At 47.3% G+C, this 12,029-nt stretch overlaps 1 protein-coding gene across 1 annotated transcript; it reads left to right on the top strand.

Moving 5' to 3' along the window:
• Window positions 1-4,148: 4,148 nt before the first annotated feature.
• SOWAHB (sosondowah ankyrin repeat domain family member B) lies at window positions 4,149-8,159 on the top strand. The gene has a single exon (XM_057728118.1). The coding sequence runs from the start codon at window positions 4,462-4,464 to the stop codon at window positions 6,856-6,858; it is 2,397 nt and encodes a 798-aa protein (XP_057584101.1). The 5' UTR covers window positions 4,149-4,461; the 3' UTR covers window positions 6,859-8,159.
• Window positions 8,160-12,029: the final 3,870 nt, after the last annotated feature.

The raw sequence follows: 12,029 nt of genomic DNA, 5'->3' as shown, positions 1-12,029 counted from the left end.
GCCTCAACTCTAGAAAGCTGTTCCCCTTTCTGCTTCTGTGCTTCTATGATTCCACGCTCAGTGGTGTTCCTCTTCCCCCTCGAGCTGCTCCTTCTAAGTTTCCTGACAGTTTTATTTTCCCCTTTCTCTTTGGTAAATGTGGATTCGCCCTCCACCCCCTTCCTTTCCCACTGCTGGCCTATCTCTTTCTAAGCACTTTTATCATGACCCCTGGCTTAAGTGACCATTTACATATACAAATGCCATACATTCTTGGAGCTTCCAACCTACATGGCCATCTGCCTTCTAGACCTTCCCATTTTTATGGGCTGTAGGCACCTCAAACTTAATGTGTCCCAAATTGAGTTGATCATCTTTCCCATTTCCAAAACTGACTTTTTGATCTACGTTTAGTATTTGTGTCTATGGTTACAACCATCCATCCAGAGACTCAGACCAGATGCATGAGACAAGCTGGCTTGCTACTCACCTCCAGACTCCTCTAGCCCCAAATCCCATTGACTTGCCCCCTGTCTCTCCAATCCATCCGTTCATCTTTTTCTGACACTGCTGAACTCAGACATCTGGCTCCCTTTTCTGGATCATCTCAGAAATTTCCAGACTGTTCTTCCTTCTGGCCTCCATCTCCCTCCTCCAGGCTAAAGATTTGATATTGCTTTTTTTCCCTTTGTCATTCACATTCATTTATGTCTTTTTTTTCTTTAGCATCTTTTTTCAAACTAAAAAGCAGTTATGCACTTATTGTACAATAGTCAATAGTTTATACGGCTGTAAAGAAAAAGTTAAAGTTATCCCTGATCCAATCCTCAAATCTTACTACCAAATACACTTTTCTTTGTAAAAATAGAATTTTATTAAACATGCTGCATTTCTTCTACTTCAAGAGGCACTCCTCCCCCCCACCCCCCCATTTTACAATCTCTGAAATCAACCCGTTTCAGGCAGTCAATGGTGTCTTAGATTTGGTTAAATACATTATTGCTCTGCAATGTGCTATTTTTACTCATTAATATGGGTCATGATTCCAAACCAGCACTTACCTCTCGGATAATCTTTCTAAAGTACAAATCTGGTCTGGTCACTACCCTCCCCAAAATTCTTCAAAGACTTCCCTCCCCACCCCACCTCCACTCCCCAGGCCCTTCATCTTCTGACTGCCTCCTACCTTTGCCAGTCTTGTTTCCAGCACATCCTCATACATCCTCTTCCTTAAAGCCAAGTAGATCTATTTGTAAATAGTTCCCCAAATAGACTCTGCTGAGCCAGATCTTGGTGCTTTTACACCAATGTTTCCTCTGCCTCCCCTTCATGTCTTCTACTGCAAGTTGCCTTTTATTGGAAAATTGTCCTGATCCCCCAAACTGGGTCTGGGCTCTTCCTTTATGTGCTGCCTCTCAATTTCTCTAGCATCTGATGCACATCTTTGTAAAATCATTTAACACACAGGTTTAAGCCATTTCTCTTGTTTGTTGCTCCCGATAAATAGTAAGCTCTCAAGCACGTGTTCTTCTTTGTACTCACTTCCAGCAGTGCCAGGGCAACATAGGTGCACCATAAATATTTCTGAAAATAAGGAACTGTACATGAAGGAAGCTTAAAAATGTTCCCTGGGATAAAGTGAAGAGCATTCTAATTGACTATCACCTTAACCTGGGACAAGGGAGAGAAAAAGGAGGAGAGAAGGTCTGGACAGCAAACCACCTGGGCACCCAGAAAGCTAAAGCAATGGGGTTTTCTTCCCTTTCCCCATTTTCTACTCCTCCAGACCTATTAATTCTACCCTCAACTAAAGATAATCTGATTTCAACAACAATAACATTGACCCGTTCCTTTCTTTCTAGTCCTAAGTGCTTCAAGTTCAAACTTCTATGTCTTCAGCCTCTCTTGCCACAAGTCCCCTATTTTGTAACCAGAGTTTTGAAAAGTACCAAAGGGGGATTCTTTCTACTTGCCAGTGGCCCCCTGAGTTTTCCATTTGGATGCCCTCTCGCCGCAGGTGTGGACACACCTGGCGGTTCCATCAAGCCTCCATCAGGGAAAAAAACAAAACACAAAAGGAAGCTAAAGTTTAATACAAAGTCTTTATTTTAACAACTATTCTAAAGGCTTGACCGTTAATGTAGAGACCCCTCAGTGGAAAACACTTAACCCCTCTTAAGCTAGTATTGGGTTTGGATTCAAGAAAATGTCAAAAATAGACAACAATGCTTCCCAGTTCTTCTTTCTGACCTAAATAGTTTAAAGCCAAGGGTTCCAATTCATTCATGGAAAAGTACAAGGGTATGTTGGAGACTTAAGACAAAGCTCAGTTAATGTGGCCTATGCAGCAGTTAGTAAGATCGGCCCATGCTAACAACATGTTGACAACTGTGGGGCCAACGTACTTTCAATACCCTCACTTGGACTTCTCTGGTGGCACAGTTGTTAAGAATCCGCCTGCCAATGCAGGAGACATGGGTTCGATCCCTGGTCCAGGAAGATCCCTCGTGCTGTGGAGCAACTAAGCCCATGCACCACAATTACTGAGCCTGTGCTCCAGAGCCCGAGAGCCACAACTATTGAGCCTGAGTGCCACAACTACTGAAGCCCATGTGCCTAGAGCCCATGCTCAGCAACAAGAGAAGCCACCACAATGAGAAGCCTGTGCACCACACGAAGACCCAACACAGCCATAAATAGATAAATAAATAGATCTTTAAAAAAAAATACCCTCACTTGGCAAAAAGGACAGGGACATGTGAAACAATGAGAAATAGTAGAGCAAAGGAAGAATAAGTGGAAAGATGAGGGGAGTTCAGGACGGAAGATTGGCATTGACAGGGCAGGAGAAAATAGGAAATGTAGCCAACAGAGGATTCCAAAAAGTAAGCCTATTTGCTGTCACAGTTGAGGCTGAGGATAAACAGCCAGTCACAACGGAAAGAAATAAGAAGACAGCTAAAGGAAAGAATGGGAGAGGTTAAGGAGTCAGATAGGTAAGTAGATAAAACAAGAAAAGTATTTGGGGCATGTAAATAGGACTGAAATAGAAATAGGAGAAGACCAGAAGGATTATTACAGAAAGTGCAAGATCAACACGTGGACAAGTAAAATGCAGAGAGAAAGCAGCTGTTAGGAAACGTGCTGTGATTTTACTGTCTTGATGAGGCCAGTGTTTTGAAGCTAGAGTTTTTCCAGCTCTAGCCTACAGATGAAGGTGGAATTAGGAAGTGCACAGCCCCTCAGTGGAGGATTAGAGTCAAGCGGACACTTGAATGTTGGGAGCAGCAGGGTCAAATCAAAGAGCCTATCATGCTTAACATTCTGAACCTGTGGAGAAAAGCATACATTCCGAGGGAAACGACTTCACCACTTAAGCCAACACAAAAGAGACTGTACAAATCTCTTCCGTTCATACATTTTGGACTAAATAAAAACAAAGGAAACCAAATACCTTAACTGTCCCTAATTCCTGTTCATTTCAGCTACTAGGCAATTCAAGCATCAAATTAGATCCAGCACCTTAACAGTGAGACTATTAGGAAGGAAAAAGGCCTTCCTTTTTGCTGCAACCAACCTGTAATCTTCAGAGTGATTTTTCTTGTCAGCACAGACTTCGGTGTATTTGGACCCCTAGGAGCCAGGGTCAGGAGGAGCCGCCCCGGCAGTATCCTCAGATCAAGACAGGCTTGTTTTGGATGCAAAATGAGTTTCCCCCGACCTCGATACTGCCTCAGGGTATCTGAAATTACCAGCCTACAGCGTTAATAAAGGTATGTTTTTGGAGAGACCGCAAGACGCTGGTTAATTTGCACCTTTTTCGCCACCCAGCGACTTCAGCCGCGACTTACGAAGCGAAAGGAGGAAGGCAAGAACAGGTCTATTGTTTTCGTTTCCTACGTGGCCGAAACCCAAAGGAGCGGCGGGTCGCCTACCTGCCTTCCCTTCGCCGGGCCGGGAGCGGCTGCGCGACCTGCCGAGCGGTTCGTGGCCGGCTCCGGCTCGCTGGCGACCTCACCTACGGCGCTCTTGCCGGCTCGGACCAGCCTGACTCATCTGGGATGGGTGGCAGGGGTGGGGGAGACCTCAGAGGGCGGGGGGACAGGAGGGGGCGGGCCGGGCCCTTCCCCCAGAGCCGGGGAGGAGGCGTCGCCAGGGCGCAGGTGAAACTGACTCCGACCTATCCCGGGAACTTTCGCCGCGGGGACTCGCTGCGAGAGGCGCGCGTCGCGCAGGGGCGGCCTGGGAGCCGCCCTCTCCCACCCGGGCTGCGCGCGGGGGCTCAGCCCCGGGGCCTCTCGCCGGGGGACCTGCGGCCCTCTTGGCACGTTCTGGGGCTGCAAGCAGGCCGCGGCTGATGGAGGCGGGTGGCGCCGGCCCGGGCGCAGGTGACACACGCCAGGCCAGGGTTTCTGCTGGCGGGGGCGAGCGCAGGGAGGGCGAGACGCAGACACCTCGGGGCCAGGGGACGACGGGGCAGCGATGGCCCGAGAGCTGAGCCAGGAGGCACTGCTGGACTTTCTGTGCCAGGCGGGGGGCCGAGTGACCAACGCCGCCTTGCTGAGCCACTTCAAGAGCTTCCTCCGAGACCCCGATACGCCCCCCGGCCAGCATCAGCGCCGCCGCGAGCTTTTCAAGGGCTTCGTCAACTCGGTCGCCGCAGTGCGCCAGGACCCCGACGGCACCAAGTACGTGGTGCTCAAGAGGAGGTACAGGGACCTTTTGGGGGAGGAGGGGCTGCAGCCACCCAGCGACCCGCCCGCGGCCGCCGCCCCTGCGGGGGGAGCTGCGTCTCGCTCCCCGCTGCCCGCGCGCAGTGGGGAGCCGCCGCCGCCTCAGCCGCAGCCCCGGCGGCGGCGGCGCGAGAAGGAGCCAGAGGGGCGGCCCGCAGGTGCCGCAGCCCCGGCCGCCGACGCAGGGTGCAATGGACTCCCCGCCCGCGGGGCCTGGGAGGCGGCCCGGGGAGGCGGCGGGAGGAGGGGCAGCTCTGGCCACGGGGCGCCTGTGCCCGCGGCCGCGGCGGCCACGGCGGCTGCCCAGGACCGAGCAAGGTGCGCGGCGGCCGAGACGCAGGGCCGCTGCTGCTGGGAATGCCTCCAGAATGGTCTGGGAGGGCTCCCGGGCGAGCCACTGCTCGCCGCCCTCCCCGACCCCGCCGCCGCCAGCACCGGAGCCTGCGGGAAGCCGGCGCCCGCTCCGCCTGCCCAGGACGACCGCGGGGCTCCCAGGCCGCAGAGGGAAGGTGCGCCGGTGGAGCCCCCGCGGATGCCCGCCGCACCCCGCTCTCCTCCTGCGACCGTCGAGGCTGCTGGGAGCGGGGCTTCCTCGCCTGTTCTCCCGTCCTGCCCCACTCCCCCCGGAGATCCGCCCGAGCTGGTGACCCCGGGCCCTCTGCCTTATTCGACCCTGAAGCAGCAGCAGCAGCGCACTCGAGAGTGGGTGGCCGGACACCCCCAGATACCCGACGCCCGAGACCGGGGTCCCATCCGAGCCTGGTCGGTGTTGCCAGACAACTTCCCCCGGGTACCCTTGGAGCCGGGCTTCTGGGTCTCAGAATCTAAGCCTGCACCAGCGGACCCGCCTCCGCCCTCTCATTCTCTCTTTCCCGCGGTTTCGGAATCCTGCCCCGAGAATTCTGCACTGGCAGTCTTTCGTAGCATTCGTTGTCAGCTGTCCCTACAAGATCTGGAGGACTTTGTGGACCAGGAGAGCCACGGCAGTGAGGAGAGCAGCAGTGGACCCAAAGAGTCCCCTGGGGGTTCTGAAGAAGGGCTGCACCTTGTCCTGGGAGCCCCAGATGGGGGAAGACTCAGGAATCCAGCTGGGGCCCCTTCTCCAAAGGAGGGCAGCTCCAGCGGGAGCCCTCAGGGCCTCAGGAACAGAGGGGATGGTTACACGTCTCAGCTGGTCCCAGTAGGAGATGATGGCCTTGCAGGCCACCCCCAGCCTTTGCCCTGGCCGGTTCCCAAATTAAGGAGATCCCTAAGGAGGAGCTCTAGGGCAGAGAGAGCCAAACTGTCCTCCTCTGATGAGGAGTGCCTTAAGGAGGATTTGCTGAAAAGGAGCCGGCGCCCTCCCCGGTCCAGGAAACCCTCGAAGGTGGGAGCGACGTCCAGCCCAAGGGTGGATGCCGCTTTGACACCCAGACCTGCAGACATTAAGGCTGCTGTTGCTGAGCGTGGTCGTCCACACAGCTCATGGGCCCCTGGAGGGGAGAGGCCTGCAGCCTTGGTCCCCCACAGATCTTCGGAGCACAAGTCGTCCCTGGTCCCCCTTGATGCCAGGGAGCATGAATGGATTGTGAAGCTTGCCAGTGGTTCTTGGATTCAGGTGTTGACTTTGTTCTGGGAGGACCCCCAGCTGGCTTTGCACAAAGACTTTTTGACCGGGTACACTGCCTTGCACTGGATAGCCAAACACGGTAACCTCAGGGCCCTTCAGGACTTGGTCTCAGGTGCACAGAAAGCAGGGATTGCTCTTGATGTCAACGTGAAGTCTAGCTGTGGGTATACCCCGCTGCACCTTGCAGCCATTCATGGCCACCAGGGGATCATCAAATTGCTAGTGCAAAGGTTGGCATCTCGTGTGAACATCCGGGACAGCAGTGGGAAGAAGCCTTGGCAGTATCTAACCAGTAATACCTCTGGGGAAATATGGCAGCTACTGGAAGCCCCACGGGGCAAGCCCATTTTCCCCACCTATTCCTTGGTTCCAAGCTCTTCCCCCACCAGGAAGGCCAAGAGTCGGGAAATATCTAGAAATGTCACTCGAAAGACTTCCTTTGCTGCACTGCTCAAAAGTCAACACAGCAAATGGAGGTCAGCCAACCAGTATGAGAAATTCCCCAGTCTGAGGGAAAGAGAAGAGTATAGTGACTGAGCTGAGCCCCTCTCTCCAACATGGCCTCCACACCCCCATCCTTGAGCTATTCAGTGAGAAAATCCAGGGGGAATGGAAAAATTGCTGAGGAGTTGGTCGAGAGGTCAAGTGAGATGGCCTACCTGGTGTTTACCTCCCTGGATTCTGTGTCAGCACATCCTGGACCTCAGAGGTCATGCAAGCTTTCTGACAGCTCACGTCCTTGGGCCAGTGAACTTAGAAAGTGAGCAGAGTCAGGTGCTTAAAGCCCGGGTGTTCTTCCCCTTCCCTTGCCACCACAGATCCGGGCACAGCAGGCCACACTATTCTCCCAAGCAGCTACCCCAGGCCTTGGCTAGAGAGGGAACAGATGTCTAACAAGAAGAGAGGCAATTCAATTAAAGGAATTGACGAAGCTCAGACAAAATCCTCTCTCTGGCTAGAAACTCTCTGGCTTCCATTCATTTGGAGAGCAAATCTTGGCTGAGAGTGGAAAGCACCAGGTTTGAAATCAGATGGCCCCTCTCTTTCCTTTTTTTTTTTTTTGCATTCAAATCTGTGCAGTAAAATTATTACTGGAGAGTAGAAGTTGCTTTAAGAGATTCCTCTGCCCCGTCCTCAGGTCTTCCTTCGAATGCAGCCTTTGGTAGCCAATGCAAGAAATGATTAATGCCTCGTTTCAGAGAAGCAGTTGGGTAAGATCCAGTTCTGATAGACGTTCAGGTCCTGCTTTTTTTTTTTTTTTTTTTTTTTTAAATCATCAACCTAAGAGGAACTTTCCAAATGTAAAAACTGTGTGGCTCATTTGCATAGTGACTGAAACCATCTTTTATGGAAACTCCCTGTGTAACAAACAGCAGAATTAGCATTAGTAGTTTTCAGTAGGTTTGAATGGCCAATGTTCATACTCATGAAAAGAGAGAAATGATTTTGTTCTGGGGATGCAGTAAGGGTTGTGAGGTGAATGCCTCCTCACCAGGAATTTTCTAAGCTGCTAAATATAATTTTATTTGCACTAAACTTGTTGCCAATTAATATTAAATAGTAGCCTTGAAGTGCTGTATCTCCAACAGGAAGTGCTCCTTTTATTTGCTTGTGATGGGACTGATCTTTGTGGGTCCACGGAATGAGAGAATGGCTAGTTTATAAACTGCAGTAGAACATCAAGGTTTCAGAATGTAAATTCAAAGAGGGTTGAAAGATTAAGTTCCAAGTGGAAATAGTTAATTTTATATGGAAATGTTTTCATGTGCTGTGGCAATGATGTATTTCTAAAGTATTTTTGTGATTCTTGTGGCTATTTTCCCCCATTAAAATATCAACAGATCTTTACAATTTATTGTACTTATGCTGATTATTGTTAACTTCTTTACAAAATTGTCTCAGTGAGCGTCAAATGTTTTTCTTTCCTTGTAGTTTTACTTTATAATTTTGCTGAAATAAATATATCTCTGTTCTATTAGAAAACAAAAAATAGGCAGAATAAATAAATCTAAGAGTTGCTTTTCTTCCAAAAGATCTATACAAGGGACGAAACTTTGGCAAATCAAATCAAGAAAAAAGTGCTACAAGCACAGACGGCAGGTGTATGGTTAGGAGAGATTAAATTTTTAAAAATAAAAGATAAACATTTATGTGCATACTCTAGTAAAGGGGGTGATCTCCCAGGAGAGGAAAAAAAAATCACAAAATGTCAACTTTTTTCAAAAGCCAAAGAATGCTTTTACTTTACCATACTATTATCTCAATGTCAGTTTATTCAACAAATATGTTTTCCTTAGCGCTGTGGGATTGATAAAACTGAGTGGGACATGACCTCCCCCCTCTTGAACTTAAAATCTAACAGACTTGTTGTTGATTGGCTTATACCATACCTTGCTCCCAAGATGTCTTTTAAAGCTGCACTGTATTAGGTATAAGCTTTAAAATGAGGCAAAGGGAAAAAAAGGTGGTACCAGGAATGAGGACAAAACTGCAATACAAGAAAAAAAATTTCCAGAGTGTCGCAAGTACAAAATTAAGTGCTCTAGAGGATTTCAGAGGAGAGAGTCCTTTGGGCTAAGAAGATCAGGGCGGGCTGCTGGGAGGCCAGGCATCTTTAGGTGAATGATCTTGGCTTTCCACAGAAACCAGCTTTGTTGGTTCTACCACATTCTTGACTTTGCCTTCAGTGTATGATTTCATAGCACAACACCGGCTGATTGCTCAATGGTTAGAACATAGTCCTGGGTCCCAGGTTCATTCTTATGAGGATCCGTCAGATCCTCTGTCCTTTGTCCACATATCGTACCTATGACTCTGGACAACTTTCTTACATAGTCAACATGCATTTTGGGAGGGGGTGGGGCAGAAGAGGATGTTGAGAGCAGAGTAAAGCATAGACCTGATGGAGTCACCCTTTTACTCATGTCATAAAGCACAGACTAGGAGGACAGCCAGTCCTAGCCTCCTGCCAGCCACTCCCTACCACGAACCCCACACTGAGGCCTCACCAGACCCACTGGGTGTGAATGCCTTTACCCTCTCAGTTTCTGTCCTGGTGCTGAATTCTTTCAACTTAGAAACCCTTCTGCTCTTTTCCTGGAGAACTTGTATGTTTCAAAGGACAGTTCAAATGTCCAAGCCTCTGTGAAGGCAAAGCTTCAGGGTGTGTTTGGGGGATACTTAGCCGCTTGTGGCTGTGGGGGATACGTGGCTTCTGCTGTATGGCAGCCTAAGGCGGTGTGGAATGAGATGGAGAGGGAAAGGGAATTTAAGGTCAGGTTGAAAAAAGGATCTTTTATGATATGTATTTTCTAGGAAGTATTTTCTAGGAAGCCAGGGATTGTCAAATCTCCTCTGGAAAACCTTAGTGTAATTCCAAGCATGGAAGCTTGCCCAAAGTCTTAATTTGAAGACAAATAAATAGGTAAATAAATCAAAGTGTTGTATAGGATGTACTCAGTTTTAAAGGTTCCCTGTCAAATTTTCCTTGTCTGTGATGTTAATGCTTCTTTGCTGACAAATAGTGGCAGGCAATAAAATAATGTAACAAACAGCAATTTAATATTAGAGGCAGACATTGGACACAGGTGATAATCTTAGCTCAACCACTTGCTTTTTTGTAGACATAGTTGTAAAGTAGTGAATTTTAATCTTATATGTAATACCCACCATACTGTTACTTTCTGCTAGTAAAACTGCTTTTAGTTCAGCATTTCAGGATGTTACACATAGCATGCCATGACTTCCAGGTGCTTTGATTTCCTCAATAAATTTTTTAAAGTAACAACTTTGAGGTATAGTTCACATACCATACAATTCACCTATTTCAAGTATACAGTTCAATGGTTTTGAGTATATTCACAGAGTTGTGCAACCATCCCCATAATAAATTCCTGTATATATTTGAGAAATACTGACTCAAGCAGTGGGGAGCCATTGACAGTTTAAAGCTGACATATATAGACTGGGGTGAAATAAAGAGTCCTCTTGCTACAGTAAGGGAGACAAACTGGAAGCAGAGATCAGTTAAATTATTGTAGTGTCTTAGTTTCATATTGGAAATAGGAATATTGACTCAATTAGCTGGATAAGGTGAATAAGTTTGGAGGTCTAAAAATGAGGAAAGAAAATTTTAGTTGGAGGAGCTTACTTACTTGATAAAAGTCAGAAGGAATTAGGTGAGATCCAAAAGGATTTCTCCATTTCCCCTTATCTCTAATGCTCCAGTTCAGGGATTAGACCACTTCATTACTGTGATGATGGTCTAGCTTCAAGGTGGCACTGATTTAAGAGTATAAATTCAATCCCTGAAAAAAAAAAAAAAAAACTCAATCCCTGTACAGGTTGTTTAGCACAGCAGTGTTAGTATATGTGCTTCTGTTTGCTGATATCAAACAAATGATTAAAAATGTGTAACTGAGGGAATTCCCTGGTGGTCCAGTGGTTAGGACTCCGACCTTTCACTGCTGAGGGCCGTGGTTCAGTCCCTGTCATGGGGGGAGAGAGGGTGGAGGGGTGGGGGAATGTGTAATGAAAGGGTAGGATCACGTAGTACTTAGGCTGGTGGCAATGAGCTAGGCTGCCTGGGGTCCTGTCCTGCTTGGGACAACCTTCAGCTTCTCAGTTTTCTAATTTTTAAAATGGTTTTTTGTTTTGTTTTGTTTTAAAGATCAAATGAATTAACACAAAGTCCTTAGAAAATGCCTGGTACATAGTAAATTCTCAATAAATGTTAGCTATTATTATTTTAAACACTTCAAAATATACTGTTCACTTTAAATTTCCATCTATGCTGAAGACAGAAATTCTCTGGTTGATTAAAAAGGTGCTATAAGAATGAGATTTGCCAATAGAGTCAAACATTTTTCATTATGCTTCTATATAAAAAGATGCTTGTGTTTCTCATTTCAAATGAAAAAGGTCATTCAACTGTCTGTGTGTGACAATCATGAGCTATTATAGTATGTCATTAAACAGAATTAGGTTTAATTGAAGTCATGTAAACTAATATCAGTCAAATTAGCAGCTCTAGTTTAGCCTGGAATTGAAATCCAGGCAGAGCTCTGAAGGGGTGAGGCTTACGGAGAGTTGAGTGTGTGTGTTTATGTAAAGCTACCATCACTCAGGATATTTGAAATATCTAAATTCAACCATGCAGTAAAGTTTACCAAAATTTCACTAACTTGATCAAGATGAAGTCTCACTGAATTGGATTAAAAATTACTGACATGTTGAATATTCTTCCTCTTTGGTGTACTATGTCTTGACTCCTAGCTCCCACGTTTGACTCCTCTTTTCTACTTTTAAGACTAGCGTCTTTTAAAAAGGCATTACTGTTATGTAAATTATGCCTCGATTAAACAAGAAAATAAGGAGCAAGATATTTTCCAACTTGCCTGTTGGGGCCAAAGCCAGGACTCTGCTTTTAAAGGGGCTAATTCTTCCATGTGTTCTATTTCTCTTTTTGAGAAGAGTGAACACTCCCAAATCTAGCAGCCATTAACAAGTGTTTCCGTGCCATCCCTCTTTCTGAAACTGGAACTGTTACTCTTATAGAACTTGAAGCTTTTGCTATCATATTTATATCCTCAAATACAATTAGCTCTCTTGTTAACGCCTGTCATTCGTTGTCAATTAGGAAAGTGCTTCAGGGACATGAATGTAGTGAACCAAGCAACTTGCCACAATCCCACAGTGAGTCTCACTGC

The sequence above is a fragment of the Hippopotamus amphibius genome, chromosome 3 (genome assembly GCF_030028045.1).
Source record: "Hippopotamus amphibius kiboko isolate mHipAmp2 chromosome 3, mHipAmp2.hap2, whole genome shotgun sequence".
Classification (NCBI taxonomy): domain Eukaryota; kingdom Metazoa; phylum Chordata; class Mammalia; order Artiodactyla; family Hippopotamidae; genus Hippopotamus; species Hippopotamus amphibius.
This window is presented reverse-complemented; position numbering and strand designations above follow the sequence as displayed.

Excerpts from the sequence above, each read along its gene's own strand:
- SOWAHB (XM_057728118.1), top strand. The coding sequence starts at position 4,462 with ATGGCCCGAGAGCTGAGCCAGGAGGCACTGCTGGACTTTCTGTGCCAG.